The following is a 14550-nucleotide window of genomic DNA, read 5'->3' as shown; positions in this document are numbered from 1 at the left end:
TCAAATATCCAGCCCTGAGATACCTCACATACCATGTTGTAAAATAATCCTTGGTACGTGTTGTCATGACTCATCTAAAACTTGAGAAAAACAATGTGATAAGCTACATCATACATGGAACAGTAATCGAACTGGGTCAGACTTGTTAAGAATCATCATTAACAAATGGTACATTTATGGTTAATTAAACTTTAGTTAATAGTCAATTCATCATTATCAAACAACAAAAAGCATTTCAGTATAGTTTAATCATAATAACTGTAAATGAACCATTTATTTATGATGGTTATTATAAAGCGCTACCAGGAACTGTTACTCTTAGATTTAACAAATTTACTCTCTTTCTGAGAAATGTTGCTTGTTTTATGACATAGTACTGGTATAAGTTTTGTTACTGCTACAACTAGAACTCCTGTTGCCACTATTACTTCTTTTGCTACCTGTAGCCTAGCCTTTAGTTCTCATTCAAATTTAGAACAAAAAAAATCAATACATTGTTTGTAAAGACAGCAATATAAGATCATTTATATTCAGTTTAGCCTAAGATATAGGCCTATATTACTTTTGATTAACAAATCTAAATCTCCTCAAAGGTGTAATATGTAAAGATTTTGGTTGAAATCATTCAAAATTTGACAAAAATTATCATCAGAGCATCAAGAAATAACAGTTTTGATATTACGACTCTATATTGCAGCTATACTTACAACGTTTAGCATGCTAACCAGCTAGCCGTGGCCTATTCCACTGTAAGGATCCTTCGCTAGCAGTGTTAACACAAGGTACGAGGTCATTTTTTTAAACAAGGGTCCTTGCGAGTCCTGCAACATCTTATTCAGACAGTGGAGTCTTGGTAATGAACTGAGGAGTGTCACTTCCTGGGAAAAACTGCTCCTAGGTCTGGTGGTATGGATTTGGGTACTTCTGTAAATTTTATCAGAGGGCAGCAGGGTGAACAGACTGTGGCGGGGGTGGGTGTTGTCCTTGGGCTCTGTGAGGACACCTTGCTTCACCGCCGTCACCAAACAAAAACACCAAAACTTTCCTGGTCCCCAAGCTTCCAGTCCAGACCGTGAGCTGCATGGCTAACTGAGCTTGCTAGCAGCAACAACAGTTAGCAGCAGTTAGCGGTTGCTCTGGCGATATGCTTCCCACTATTTATTTTGAGTATAAATCCGCCACGTGGCCAGTTCTTACATATTGCACCTTTAACAGTAGATAAAAGAGTAAGTGGAAAGGATTCATTTTTAGGCAAGATGGTGGTCCACTCATGTTTCATTTATTTGATTTTGGACAGAATAATGCATATTTGCACATGAAAAACCCCTGTAGCCCTGTCAATACACTGGAATTTTATTAGAGTTTTTATTAATTTATTTAGGAACATTTAATCCTAACTTAATGTAAAAATTAAGGCATAATGACCAAAAAGGATGTATTTTGGTTTACTACATCTCCCACTATGTTACTCTAACTTCCATGCACCTGTTGCTGGGAGGGACTTTGCCCACATCAAGACCTTCAGTGCATAACACGAAACAATAAAAACAGCCTCATCGATAAGGACACACCGTGCCTTCCTTAAATCGACGGACCTCACCAGCAGAGGAAGAGCCCAGTGTCTGTGGTCGTGCTTGGACCTGCGCATCCACTTGTTGAGTTCATAATAGTTCACCGTCGCTCTATTTAAAGAGGCAACAACATGGCACACGGTCTAGTCAGACGGGAGTCGGTGGAAACAGAGATGCACAAGTCCGAGGAGAAGAGAAAAACCTTCGTTTACACCAAGAAGAGGGGGTACGATGTGACCCGGAACCCCCACCTCAACAAGGTGAGTTTGGGGACGCAGTCGTGGAGCTTTCGGCTAGTTTCTGTCAACGACAAGGTTTACAAGCTAGTAGCTGCTGCCTTCAGGGGCTGTGGGAAATATTACAACTCTGAATAGAGCGGCAAACTCAAGCGTCAATTTAACTGTTAAAAGAAGAGAATTAGTGATTAACGTTGTTTAGCTCACTTTTCGGACGTGGTGGTGCTCAACCAGCTATGGGCTACAGGCCGACAACAGTTTTGCTAGCTAGTAACTACGGTGCTAATGTTAAATATCGACACCTAGCTTACTAACGCATTAAACTGCTCTACATATACAGGGACGTTCCTCATCTACTCCTTACGTAAGCAGCAACTATCAAAAATATATGCGTTTAGAGGTATGGATTTAACATTTGAACAGTCGCACAAGTTTACAACTTGTTGTCTGCATCCTGCCCGGAGCACTCGAGGAGCACATGAACTCAGCATTAGCCAGGAGGTTTAGGTATCAGCTTTAGAGCAGGTTATATTTAGATTTAAAGAGACCAAACTCTGTGGTCACACAGAGAGGGGCTTTTGTTAGGACTGCCCTGTCATGTATTGCTTTACAAAGGCTGTAGCAGTGTACGGTGGTTGTGCGGTTTTTCACACAATGAAGCACTACAGTATGTGATTCAGCATATTGTGACAAGCTGCTGCAGTGAGCTCACTGTGAAAGCTGATATCTTGTCAGGCCTCATGAATGCTGAAGGTTGAAGCTTTCCTTTGCCCTCTTCCCTTCTCATCGTAAAATGAGGAACAGTGTTGAAATCATGTGACTAATAATGTGGAGCAGCTTCCTTTTAGATCATGAGACCAGCTGATGACTTTGCGTTGTCTTATTGTGGCAAACAAAAAGCCACCATTCTAGTCTCCTGAGGCTCTAGCTTGACTCCTCTGACCAGCTTTTGCTGTAAAACTAGTCTGATGTATTTGTCTTAACAACAGAGACCGTGGCAGCCAGTGTTTCCAGTGTTTTCTCCTGGTTTGTGTGGTGGGCTGGGGCCCCTGAGGTCAAGCTGTGGTGACGGGGTCTCTGTCCATGGTGCTGACTGACCATCCAAGCAAAGGGCCACTCTTATGTCAAGTGTGCCCTTACAAACGGAGTCTAGTGGGGCTGCTCTTTGTCAAAGTCAGACTAATTTTAGAACATTTGAGTGGGTTATTTTTTCCCTCTGAGCTGTTTTTTGCGCTCTCACTGGCTAAATCCGTTCCGTCTTGGAAGCTACCGGCAAACATTGAAAACCTAAAGCCTGCTGAGTTTAATCGTTAAGATATTCTGTCTTATTTCACCATAAACTCACAGTTTTGAGCATTAAAGCTGTCCCAGCGTGATAAAGGTTGCAGTCAGTTGAGCAGCTGCCAGCCTGGGTGGTGTCAGCAGTGAGCTGATAAGTGAGACAGTGAGGTTCAAACAGGCCAGTGTGTGTGGGGAGAGGGGTGGTGGTGCTGCACAGAGACCTATTTGTCAGGCGAGTTAATGACTCCACTCCTGAGACCTCCACATGCTGCACATCAGCCCTGTGTGTTTGTTTTCATGAGTGTAATTGTGCATGGTGTGGTAGGGTGAGGGGAGGCATGTGCGCAGATGCTTTATAACTAATAAGAACAAATATGACACCCTTTGAAATCTAGATGTTGTTCCAGAGCCACACATGTTTGTTTGCTTTTTGCTTCTCGGGTATTTTACCTTTCCTTTATTGTGTTATGTAGCATTTTGGTGCATTTAAAAGGTGTGGTAAATTGAAAAAGCCTAGAGTCCACAGCGAAGGGAGTTACTCTCTCCCACAAGAAGGCCCGGTTCGGAGTCGAGCCTTTACTTCTGTAACTTATGTATGTCACTATGTAACAGGCATTACTCAAATATATATATTTATACTAAAATGATATTATGATTATAAAATATATACAGATGTTGCGCAGCCATGCTACCCAGCCGTAGCAGTGTTTTTTTTGGATCACACTATTTTCGTGAGCGTGATTTGCCCTACTCTGTGATTGGCTACATCCTGCATGTTAAGCAATGCAGCTTTATGGGAAATATGCCCTTAATCTGGGGACACATCACCACTATGTTGCCAAGAGTGATTGTTTGTTTATTTGAAAATGGCACATTGTGTTCTCTTCTTCAGCATATCCAGTTTTCTGCCAGAGCGATCAAAAATTCAGTGATCAGATTGTGAGGACTGAGTTTGTAGTAGGCAAAAACACAGGCATCGACTGTTTCTGTGATACAGTTGCATACAAGAGTGACTTAAGATGGTGGATTGCCTTAACAGAAGTTATTCCAAAGTGTGGGTACACTTGAACAAAGTCAACCAAACAACTGCCAAAAACAATATTTGTGCCAAGTAATTTGCTTAAACTGACAGTACACAAGTTTTTTGCTTTAACTCGTAACTATAAAGTAAATGTTGATTGAATAATGTAACGGCTCAAGAACAGTGACAATAACAATAATGACTTAAACTAACCTTTTCGGTCTGCCACCAGGCACGAAATCTTGTGTAAATTAAAGTTAATGAAATGCTGGCTGACTGAAAGCTAAGTGATGATGCAGTCCGGCTGACAGCCTGGCACCATTTCGATCAGTAAACTCACGTTTTGTCCCGTGTTGTTGCTACTTGCTATTCTGAGGAAAACAGAACGCAATCTGATGCCAACAATAATACCACTTAAAAACGCTATTGGGGGAAAGTTGTCTGTTTCCACTTTAAATGTTTATCTGTCGTCTGTAATGTTAAAGTAAGCACTTGTGGCATTTTTGATAACTTGAGGACGAGTGCTCAGCCTCAGCCTGCTGCCAGTGCTACACCGTCTTCTGTGACTCAACAAATTCTGTGATGCTTCCCAGTAAACAAAGTTCTTGGCTGCAGACAACATTTAATGCATTTGGAATGCAGACAATCTGCAGTTTCCAGTTTTATTTCCACTGTGTTTTTACTTTTACACCATCATCAAGCATTGCCACAGGATACGCTTGGTACCTGAGCAGAGGTTTTTGTAATTATACGTTTTCGATGTTCTTCAGAAAATAAACAGAAATGTTAATATTGGCACCATTTGATGCTCTTAGCTCAGGCTTAATGTTAGAAATCGTGCTGTGGTTCAGTCTGAGAGCTCTGTTGATACCAGTCACTCTTCAAGACGCCATCTTAAAAACCCCCTTTGATTTTCTGTTGATGAAATTTGAATTTGTTTTGGCTGCATTTGCCTAACTGATCTGATTTCACACTGTTTCTCTTTAAAATCTCTTCATATTAACCTGATGGCTGTTTGCAGTAGAGGTCAATCTGGGACCTATAGCTTCAGCGCTTAAACTTGGCCCAGTAAACTGTTTGTTTACGTCTCAATTTACACCTGGGGACCCTGAATGGCCCCAGTGTACAACAGGGCTCTTAAAGAGGGCTAGATGGGTTGACCTAAATTCATGTGGAAGCCTGACTGGTCTGCCACTTAGGATGTTACACCATATTTTGTCTGTTTTAATACAAATCTTCAAATGTCTAAGACCCAAATCTGGGCAATTTGGGTGTTAGACATTTGAATCGGAGCCTTCATGGAAGATTGAAGATATGTTTAAATCAGCGTCTTAGGACACAAATATCATTTTAGTCACAGTTTTAAGGGTTGCACTCTCTTTCGTGCTCTTCTCTCTTTTCTCCATTTCCGTACTTTTTCTTTTAACTAATGTTAAGAGTAAGTGTTACGAGAGCCCGTCGACTTTGTTCTTCAGTTTACAAGAGGCTTTTCTTCTCCCTTTAAAATGGGCTATCCTAAATGAGCTCACAGTTTAACTTTGTTTTGGAAAAAGTGTGGTTTAATAAGACTAATTACACAAGCACAAAAGCTGGGCTTTAAATGAGGATGTGAGGAGCCTGCTTAGACGGTTTGTTCAATCACCAAGTAAAATGAGGGGGGGATTTGTAAAACCACGTTCTCTCTTAGATGGTCCCATTTCCCATGTTGGGAGGTCGTTCTTTCCGAATGTATTGTGTTAATGAGCTTTAAGTACTAAATGGGGAAACAACAAGAAAGCAGAAAACAAGTGTTGTTTTTTATTTCAAGCAATCAGACAACTTGTTGACCGCTGTTTGAAGTCTGAAGCTTTATTTTACAAAGTGATTTTGGTCAGATTTGTTGCTGCATTGCTTCACCAGACTTTACCAGAGTGTTAATGCAAATGGACTTATTTATTTAATCACTTACAGCAGAAAAAATGCTATGAAATAACCTGATCATTTTTAATTGGTAGTTGGTGTTTGTATCTGATATGACTTCAACCATCATTTGACTAAAGTGACCCAAAACACACACAGGCGAGAGTCATAGCCTGAAAAAAAAGGTTTCTTATGCAGCCGGGTGAACCATCCACTGTCAGCTCCGTGCACGAACCAGGGCGAGGAAATTGGAGGAGAAGGTAGGAAATGACTGCTAAAGCGTGTTAGCGGGCAGGCACAGGCTCGCTTCTGTGGCTCAGCCAGTGGCACATTGTTGCCCTCCCTCTGATTTCAGCGAGCCCTAGGGATGAGGTGTGTTTACCTCCCTCAGCTGGCCCACTTCACCTCTAACAGGAGCCAGTCACAGCACAACCTGCTAATTGATGCTGAGGGACGCAGCGCTGAAAGCAGCCTGTCCTCACGTCGACAGGCTTCGATTTCCTTTTAATTTCCACACTCTGGGACTTACGCATTGGGGGCCGATGCATGTGCAAAACATGCACGCACAACTTCTCCTCACTCCTTGGCTGACGCTCACCCCCCCTCCCTCCCTCTCCAGAGGTGGAACCGGATATTATAGGTTGTGTGTGCTCGCTGTGCAATAAAGAGATGAAGTGGGGTGCGACGTGTAGAAAGGGTTCTCTGTGGGGAGGAAGCGAGCGCTGGCCACGCTCCACAGACGTTCTCTGTCTCTCCGCTTGATCACACCTTAATGAGGCATCTGTGTGGATCCCGGCCCTCAGTGCGTCTCTCTGACGCTGGTTCCGCCTGCCGCGGCCCTGAATAACAACAACAACAACAACCTCCCTAAAAATGCTCTTAGCACCCAATCAGGGATGCTGTTTCACCTCAAACACTGCACTGAGCTGCTGGTGTGTTGGAGGCCAACAGATGCCCATTCACCGGCTCTGTACTGTAGGCAAAGGCGGCTGTAACAAGTGCAGTCACTCATAAAGGTTTGGGAGAATGAGAACTGAGGCCCCTGTCTGTTTGCTGGCCTGTTTTACAGTTACACAGCAACTGTCTGGAAGGCACATTTGCAACTCAACCTGACAATGATAAATAGTAGACTCACAGAGACTCACATTTCGATGCCGTTGGCCCCTGAGTGAGAGATGGTGCTGTCATTCATGCTTATAGTGCTAAATCCAAAGAAAACTCCCGTTGATCCCCCTGATTAAACTGTAATGTTTTGTTTATTGAGGTTTTTAAAATCACCAACATTACGCACCATTAGAGCCTACGAATGCTGAATTAAAAGGAGAGCCCATGCCCAAACAGAGCTGCAATTGGATGCCCCATTTGCAACCGCAGGCTCCACACATGACATTGCGAGATGGCCAGTCAACTGCAAGACTAGAATTAACAATCACTGTTCTTGGCCAGCTCAGCCCGACAGTGTATCTGATTGGGCATGGAGGATGTGCTGGTATGCCAAATGGCGACGGTCCTGATAACCCTCTGTAGTAACTGGAAGTCATTAGACTCTCATGTTAGATTTGCTTTGGTTTGGCTGCTGCACTCACCAACGTTTGCTCCCAGAAAAGACTTTTTTGCCTCACCAGTTTTGCCTTTTTTCCTTTAGCCGAGACTAACACAAATAAATATGGCAACAAACAAGCAAATGGCACCAGAAATGTCTGGCTTTTAAATGGAAATATGTCTTTGTCTGTGTGTATGTCTTGATTCTGCTCTTTTGTGCATGTGTCATGCTTTGTTGGTTGCCGCACTCCGACTGATCTGCTGACTTTTCCGTGTGAAACATAATGTGCTCCAGCCGGTCTGTGTCTCTAGCAAGGCTTGATAAGATTTTTTTTATTACGGTGCATGCATGCGCTCTAATAGAGTTATGTCACAACTGGTATAAAATGTGCCAACCTGGTGACCCGACGCTGACTTTAACCAGTACAGTCTGGAACTTTGATTCCCGCTGGGTCACGGTGTCGGTGTGACACAAAGACGAACTTTGTTTTCTGCATAATCAAGACTTATAAAGCAATCTGCTGACAGTTTTCATCACATTTTATCACTGCAATGCTATATTTATGCTGCTAGCCAGGCTTCCCACGGACCTTTGGCAATCTTTCTACATTTATCAGTCTTTCAGCTTCCTGGCTCCTATCCATCATATGATCAACATTTCACATCCAAGGGCAAATCCTCTGATGGATATCTGTGATGACAGAGCAGTGTTTTTAAAGTAAATCATTTCAAAAGTAAGCAAACAGTGACCCTAATGATGCTAATTCTGACAAATGTCATGTTTTACCCCATTAGTCCTTTAAATGGTTCAACATTTTTCACATGTTTCCTTTCTGAGAGTTTGGTGAGAAGACTGATAGCACGTAGTCTACAGATATGAGGCTAGAGCTAGTGTGCAATTATCCTAGCTTAGCATAAAGACTTGAAGCAGTGACAGCTTGGTTGGCAGGGTCAGTCAGTTTTGTCCAGACTGAAATATCTCAACAACTATTGGATAGATTGCCATGGAGATTTGCACTTGAACTAATGTACCTCAGTGGATGAAGCATACTGGCTTTAATGATCCCCTGATGGTTTTTGGCTTGAGTAACATCTCTTGACTGAATGTTGGATGGATTGTATGAATCCCTAACCCTCCATAATGAAAGTATAATAACTGTGATGATTCCCTGACTTTTAATCTAATATTGGATTTATTGAGATGTTAATATATCCAGTACTTTCTTATGTTTCATGAACAAATACCTGCAATTCTAATGCCATTCCAACCGACATTAGCACCCGACCAATATACCAGTTGTCTGATTTTAGCCAACACAGATATATCAGTATCAGTGTACGTGTTGTCAACATCGGACGATATGGAAGCTTTTTGGTTTTAAAGAATAGTTCAGTTATTATGTATCTTAAGTTACTTAACTGACTTTATTTGCAAGGCGTAACTTCTTAACCAGGTTAAACTGGACTTCTGGCATTATCTACAGTAGTCTCCTTGGGGTACGTCTTGTGCTAAGCTAAGTCATGCTAAGCTCACATGATATTAATCTTCTCACTTCAAGGAAATCTTCAAGGAAAAGTAGTTCCCCCAAATCTCAAACGGTTCCTTCAAGTTTCACCAAAACCCTCAACAACTCTCAAGCCTTCAGCCAAGACCTTTCATGTCCAAATGTGTGTGTGGAAACGCCAGCTTCATCGGAGCCAACATTTATTTTGATCTCGATCAGACAGTCCTGTCGGTGTGTGAGTACGTTTTCCAAAGACCATTGCACAGGGGATCCTGACCTCACTGCACTGTGTCTGGGTGGGGCAGACATCATGTCAAAATGCCAGTATGAGTGTGTATATTACAGGCTATTTAGAGGTGGATGACAGTGGTTATGTGAGGTTGAACTTGATGATGTTGGCAGTCAGATTACAAGCCCTCGTTTAACTGAGCGGTGAAAACGGGACAAAACTTCCTCTGTTCTGACTTTATGCCCAGCAGCTGCACTTGTCAATCCTCCTCACTAGGAGGACCGAGGAGCTCCATGGATATGTGTGTGTAATGTACATGCGTGTGTGGGCAGTCCCAGGTGTGGCCAGGTGTTTCAGGTTGACCGCACACATTGCTGGTGACCAGACATTCCTCTGATGGACTGGAGTGGATCGGCCAGACAGAGGGAAAGTGCACCCTCGTTCCCCTCCGCTAACCAACCTGACTTGAGCCTTACAGACACACATGTACACACACGGACACACACACAAACACACACACACATCCGCACACTCAACATTTCATAAACCCCATTAAATAGGTTGTTAACCCGCAGCCCTGTAAGTGCTTTTATCAGTGTTGTCGAGGGCTGGCTCAAATAAAGAGTGTAACATGATCAGATTGTCATTTCAACAGTCTATGCTCACACACGCACTCACACACACACTTGTGATTCTGTGTTTATTCAGCAGCAGGTCCTCCTTAATAGCCCTACCTCCTCAGCTCGCTTTCGTTTTTTTGTTTGTGAGGTGGTCCTCATTCATGCAAGGACAACGGAGAAGCCATTAGCTTGTCCCAGACAGAGAGAGGGAGACAGTCTGAGCCTCATCACCTTCCTATGAAGCTCATCTCAAGCATCCCACCTCTTTCAGCCCCTCCTGTCTGTTCACTCGTCGTCTCTTCAATGCTGCTTTTGTCCGTTATATTAGAGCGGTTGGAGGTCCTGCCATGTCTTAACAAAGATACAGCAGCAAGAATTCAAAGCTTGTATTTTGTTTCATCGTTCAGAAACATGGAGGATACATGTCCCTTGGTCAGCGAGATGGCTATCATGAGAACTGATCCTTTTGTTGAGGTTGATGGTTTTTGTGACTTTATGTGACAAAGAGACGTTAATCTTTCAGTTAACAGGCTTAAGGACTCATAAAACCAGAATTAAATATCAATTCAATCCGCTATGATTAAAGTAAATCCACACAAATACTTCTGGTCAGGCAAAGACTTTTGTGAGCTTTTGTACCCTTTCCATCTTGGCAGTGTTGACCTTTGAGAACCTTTGGAACTCAGAGCTGGAGAGTCCAAAATGATGGGGCTATCATAGCTTATTAGCTGTGTTGCAACATCCACTTTTGTTTTCGACCTCTGGTGGAGAATGACAGTAATGAAACAAGAGTTGGTGATAGAAATTAGGGGTCGACTGCTGTGGCTTTTTTATGCCAGATAACAATTATTCAAAGTTATTTTAAAAAATCAATATTTGGGACCAATATTAATTCACAGTGAAAAAAGTCTTTGTGTCAAAATTTACGACAGCCAGTGATGGAAACCTAAATACAATTTACTCTAATACTGCTCTTAAGTACAAATTTAAGGTAAATTACAACATTTCCACTGTCTGCTACTTTACACTTCCTCTCCACTACATTTATTTGATACATCTATTTACTTTGCAGATTCAGATTATTCACTTTTTGTAGGCTATTAATTGTGACAGGTTACCAATCAGATAGTGTTGCAAGCAGAGCTTTGTGTGAGAAGATGCTGCATCAGAGCCAAAGTAGCACATTATTAAATTAGTTTATTTTGTCCAAAATTTGACAGAAAAATCACAGATACAGATGATTGGAAAAATCTGAATATTGGACCTGACAATCCGTCAACCTCTAGCAAAACTATGTATTTAATTCTAAACCGGAGGAGGACTAAATCAACTGATAATTGGTCAACCTCTAGTAAAATGTGTATTTTGTTTGAGGAACTGTAATATAGTAATGGCTGAGGGGAAATCTGGATACAGAATCTGAAGCCCCATTCATCCCTATAATCGCTGCTCAGTGGTGCATCAAGCCCAAAAAGTTCTACTTCCTGGATGTAAAATTATGCATACCTTGAAATGGTTCCACTCTCTGTTATCAGACCAAATTGATCAAGTTGTGTTAAGAGTCATGTCATGGGGTCAGGACACAAAAATATCCATCCACTGTCTTCTTACACAATATAAACTTATGATTACACAAGCTGGCTTCAAGGCCTGGAGCTCTCCTTGCTGGTTAGCATGTTAGCAGATAGCTAATCGGGTACAATAGTTCACAGTTTACAACTCAGCCACAAAGCCTATAGAGGCTGTGATGGGGCCTAAATTCTTCATCTTCTACAGGTTAAAAACACACTCCCTACCATTATCCCTGTCCTGACCCCAAATACTCTCACTTCTTACAGAGCCAACACCACCAAGGAAGTTAAAAAAAAAAAACAATCTGTATGTATGGCTCTTTTTCTCTGAAGTGAAGAGCTGTGCCCTTCAGCATGAGCTACAGCCTTACTGGTGACAGCGCTATGGCCTTTTCCTTATGTTTTAGCAGCAGTAATGTTTGCTTTGTGAAGAGACAAATTCTTTTCTTTCACATATTTTACAGCTTCAGTGTAGGTGGTCATGTGGACAGAAGGCATTTTTGTTATCGTCAATGATCTGTCAGTTACAACAGAGAGGCACATTTTAGTGGGGCCCCTGGCATTATCTTGACATGTTCCCTTTTTAGCACTGATTACCTGCCTGCCTTTGTGAGTTCCTAGAGGTGAGTGGGGTAATTCACCTATTTGGTCTTACTGGACACCGGCTACTGAATTAGACAGTTATTTTGAGGCAGCCTCTTGAATTGGATTGGCTCTCTGTAGGACCACAAAGGGATTAATAGGAGATTTCCTGTGCTATTAGACAGGTCGACAGGTCAGCCAGTCAACACCGACTGCAAGTAAAGACAAGTTAAAAACAAGTCAGAAGGATTTTTCCTCATGTTCTTTTTTTCCTGTAAAGTAATGGACTCATTATGACTCAGCTGTAGAGGTTTCCTTGGTCGTTTCAGATAATGGATGCTTTTGTATGTATGTTTTCATCAGGAGTGAGACACAAGCTCTTGTAAAGTCAGGCATGGCTGTCGAGGCCCATACTCACCTGAAAATGCCAATGAATGCCGAGCACCACCAGCTGATGTCTTCAGAGGCTTGGACACTTTCCCGGCAGCACTCAGGCTCCTAAGGGACCTGGCCTGTGGAGCATGAATCGGCTGCCTCAAGGGGATTGGCTGCGTTTGAAGAACCCTACATGTCCGCTACCTCCACCCACTCAAGGCTGCCCTCCCTGAGTCAACAGCAGCTCGGTTTTCAAGGCTGTTTGACCAACAAGCGTGTCTGTACATTCACAAGTTGACACCTCCTGATTTAAGGAGCCCTGCGCTTGCATATTTGCTCAGGATGGGGAATTTAAGACGCTCCTTTTGGCTAGCCTCAGGGCTCAGTGTTTCTAGGTGGGGATCATGACTCATTAAAGTGAGAAGTAAATTAGAGGCTTAGTGGCTGTCTGCTCTCTTAATGGCAGATTTGGACAAAAGATTTGCTGTTGTAGTGCATCCTTGAAGCATTATGAGATTATAGACTATGGATGCTACTGAAGCCAGGGAAATTGACACGCACAACTTCAAAGACTTTTTAATGGGTCTTGATTATAAATATGACATGTGAAATACAGTTTACATAAATTCAAAGCTGCAGATGATATTTTTCTCTCTTTTCCCAGAAAATCTTGATTTTTGGACTATTTTCTCCTCCACGTCCTACCACACTAGTTTAATCCCCGGATGTAGCTGCTAATTGCTGCCACAAGCCAATTAGATGAGCATAATTGACCTCAGTCTTCCTTGGAATGGATGTTTCAAGTGCACTTTCAAATGCTTCATACATGCTAATTACAACCCAGTTCATCCATTAGCCAGACATCTGGTTGGCTGCAGCGCTATGTTCTAAAAGTATTCATGAAGCCAGTCTGACATTTGATTGTGTGGTCAGTTATAGTTGACTAATGTTATGTTAACTTGCCACCTTAGAAACAGAGGTTACAAGTTCAAAACAAGTTCAAAACGCATGTGCTACTTCGATAAGATATCGTTCAGCATTGTTCCTGCAGTGCAATGATACTGATAGAGAAAACACGAGATATCTTTGATTAATGTGTTCAACCTTTTGAACAGAGTTTGAATACCATAGCGCTTGGTCTGCTAATGACGACATTTGTTGAGGAATCAGAGTGCACAAGCAGGCCATGCACAGCACATTTGTTGGAGGGCATTCAATGGGACAAGCCTTGTGAAGCTGTAAGATCTTTAGGCGAGAGGGATCGGGGCAGATATGTGCTATACCTCTCCCTCCTGAGAGGAAGGGATGGATTTAAAGGCCTTTTTTTCAGAACACTGTTATGGTTGCCATTTAGCAGGAAACAGATGGGGGGGCATCTGGCCTCTTGACAAGAAAATCTACAGGATTCGGACACAATAGGGCACCTGGTACTGTAAGGCTTCAAATGGAATAGGAATATAAACTGTAGCTCACACACACACACACACACACAAAATGACAGTGACTAAACATTTAGCTTCATATTCAGTGCGAATAAGGTAGGTCACTCTACTTCAAGCTGGAAAATGATTCCTATGTTATTTTTTTTATTGTAAGAGTTACTAAAAAGTTACATTACAACTGGCTATATCTTATTCCATTTTCATTTTCCTTCATTCTGTAGTATTTGACCTATTGTTGAACTTTGCCTTTGTAAGATATCTACCATATCAACATATAATCTTGTCAATAATAGGCACAAAAACATAACTATACCTACCTGGAGACAAATATTTGATGAACTCATTGCCCCATCTTCTGAGGTATTGGACAGACCGTCCACTGAGGCGTTGATTCCGCTCTGCTCTACAAATTATTAACAGTCTCTTTGTGTGTTTCATGTGACATCCATGCCCTATACATTCCTTCTCTTTTTCCTGTGGCTCTCTGTGGACCAATAGCAAATGTGAAGATCGGACACAGACTATAAATAATAATCATAGTATGCTTTACCGTAGATGTAAGGGAAATCCACTCCAATTTTTTTACTTATGTCACACATCTTGTCATGAAATGTTTCAATACAGTGCATTGACTTTTGTAAAATTTCACACTGAATGTAACATAATTACACTGTAG

At 42.0% G+C, this 14550-nt stretch overlaps 1 protein-coding gene across 1 annotated transcript in view; it reads left to right on the top strand.

Moving 5' to 3' along the window:
- Positions 1-1312: 1312 nt before the first annotated feature.
- me1 (malic enzyme 1, NADP(+)-dependent, cytosolic) overlaps positions 1313-14550 on the top strand; it is an 82089-nt gene continuing 68851 nt past the window's right edge. Inside the window, exon 1 of the mRNA XM_037075464.1 lies at positions 1313-1831. Within this exon, the coding sequence (XP_036931359.1) occupies positions 1703-1831 (129 nt within the window). The 5' untranslated portion in view covers positions 1313-1702. The remainder of the gene's footprint in view (positions 1832-14550) is intronic.

The sequence above is a fragment of the Acanthopagrus latus genome, chromosome 17 (genome assembly GCF_904848185.1).
Source record: "Acanthopagrus latus isolate v.2019 chromosome 17, fAcaLat1.1, whole genome shotgun sequence".
In the NCBI taxonomy this organism is placed as follows: Eukaryota; Metazoa; Chordata; class Actinopteri; order Spariformes; family Sparidae; genus Acanthopagrus; species Acanthopagrus latus.
This window is presented reverse-complemented; position numbering and strand designations above follow the sequence as displayed.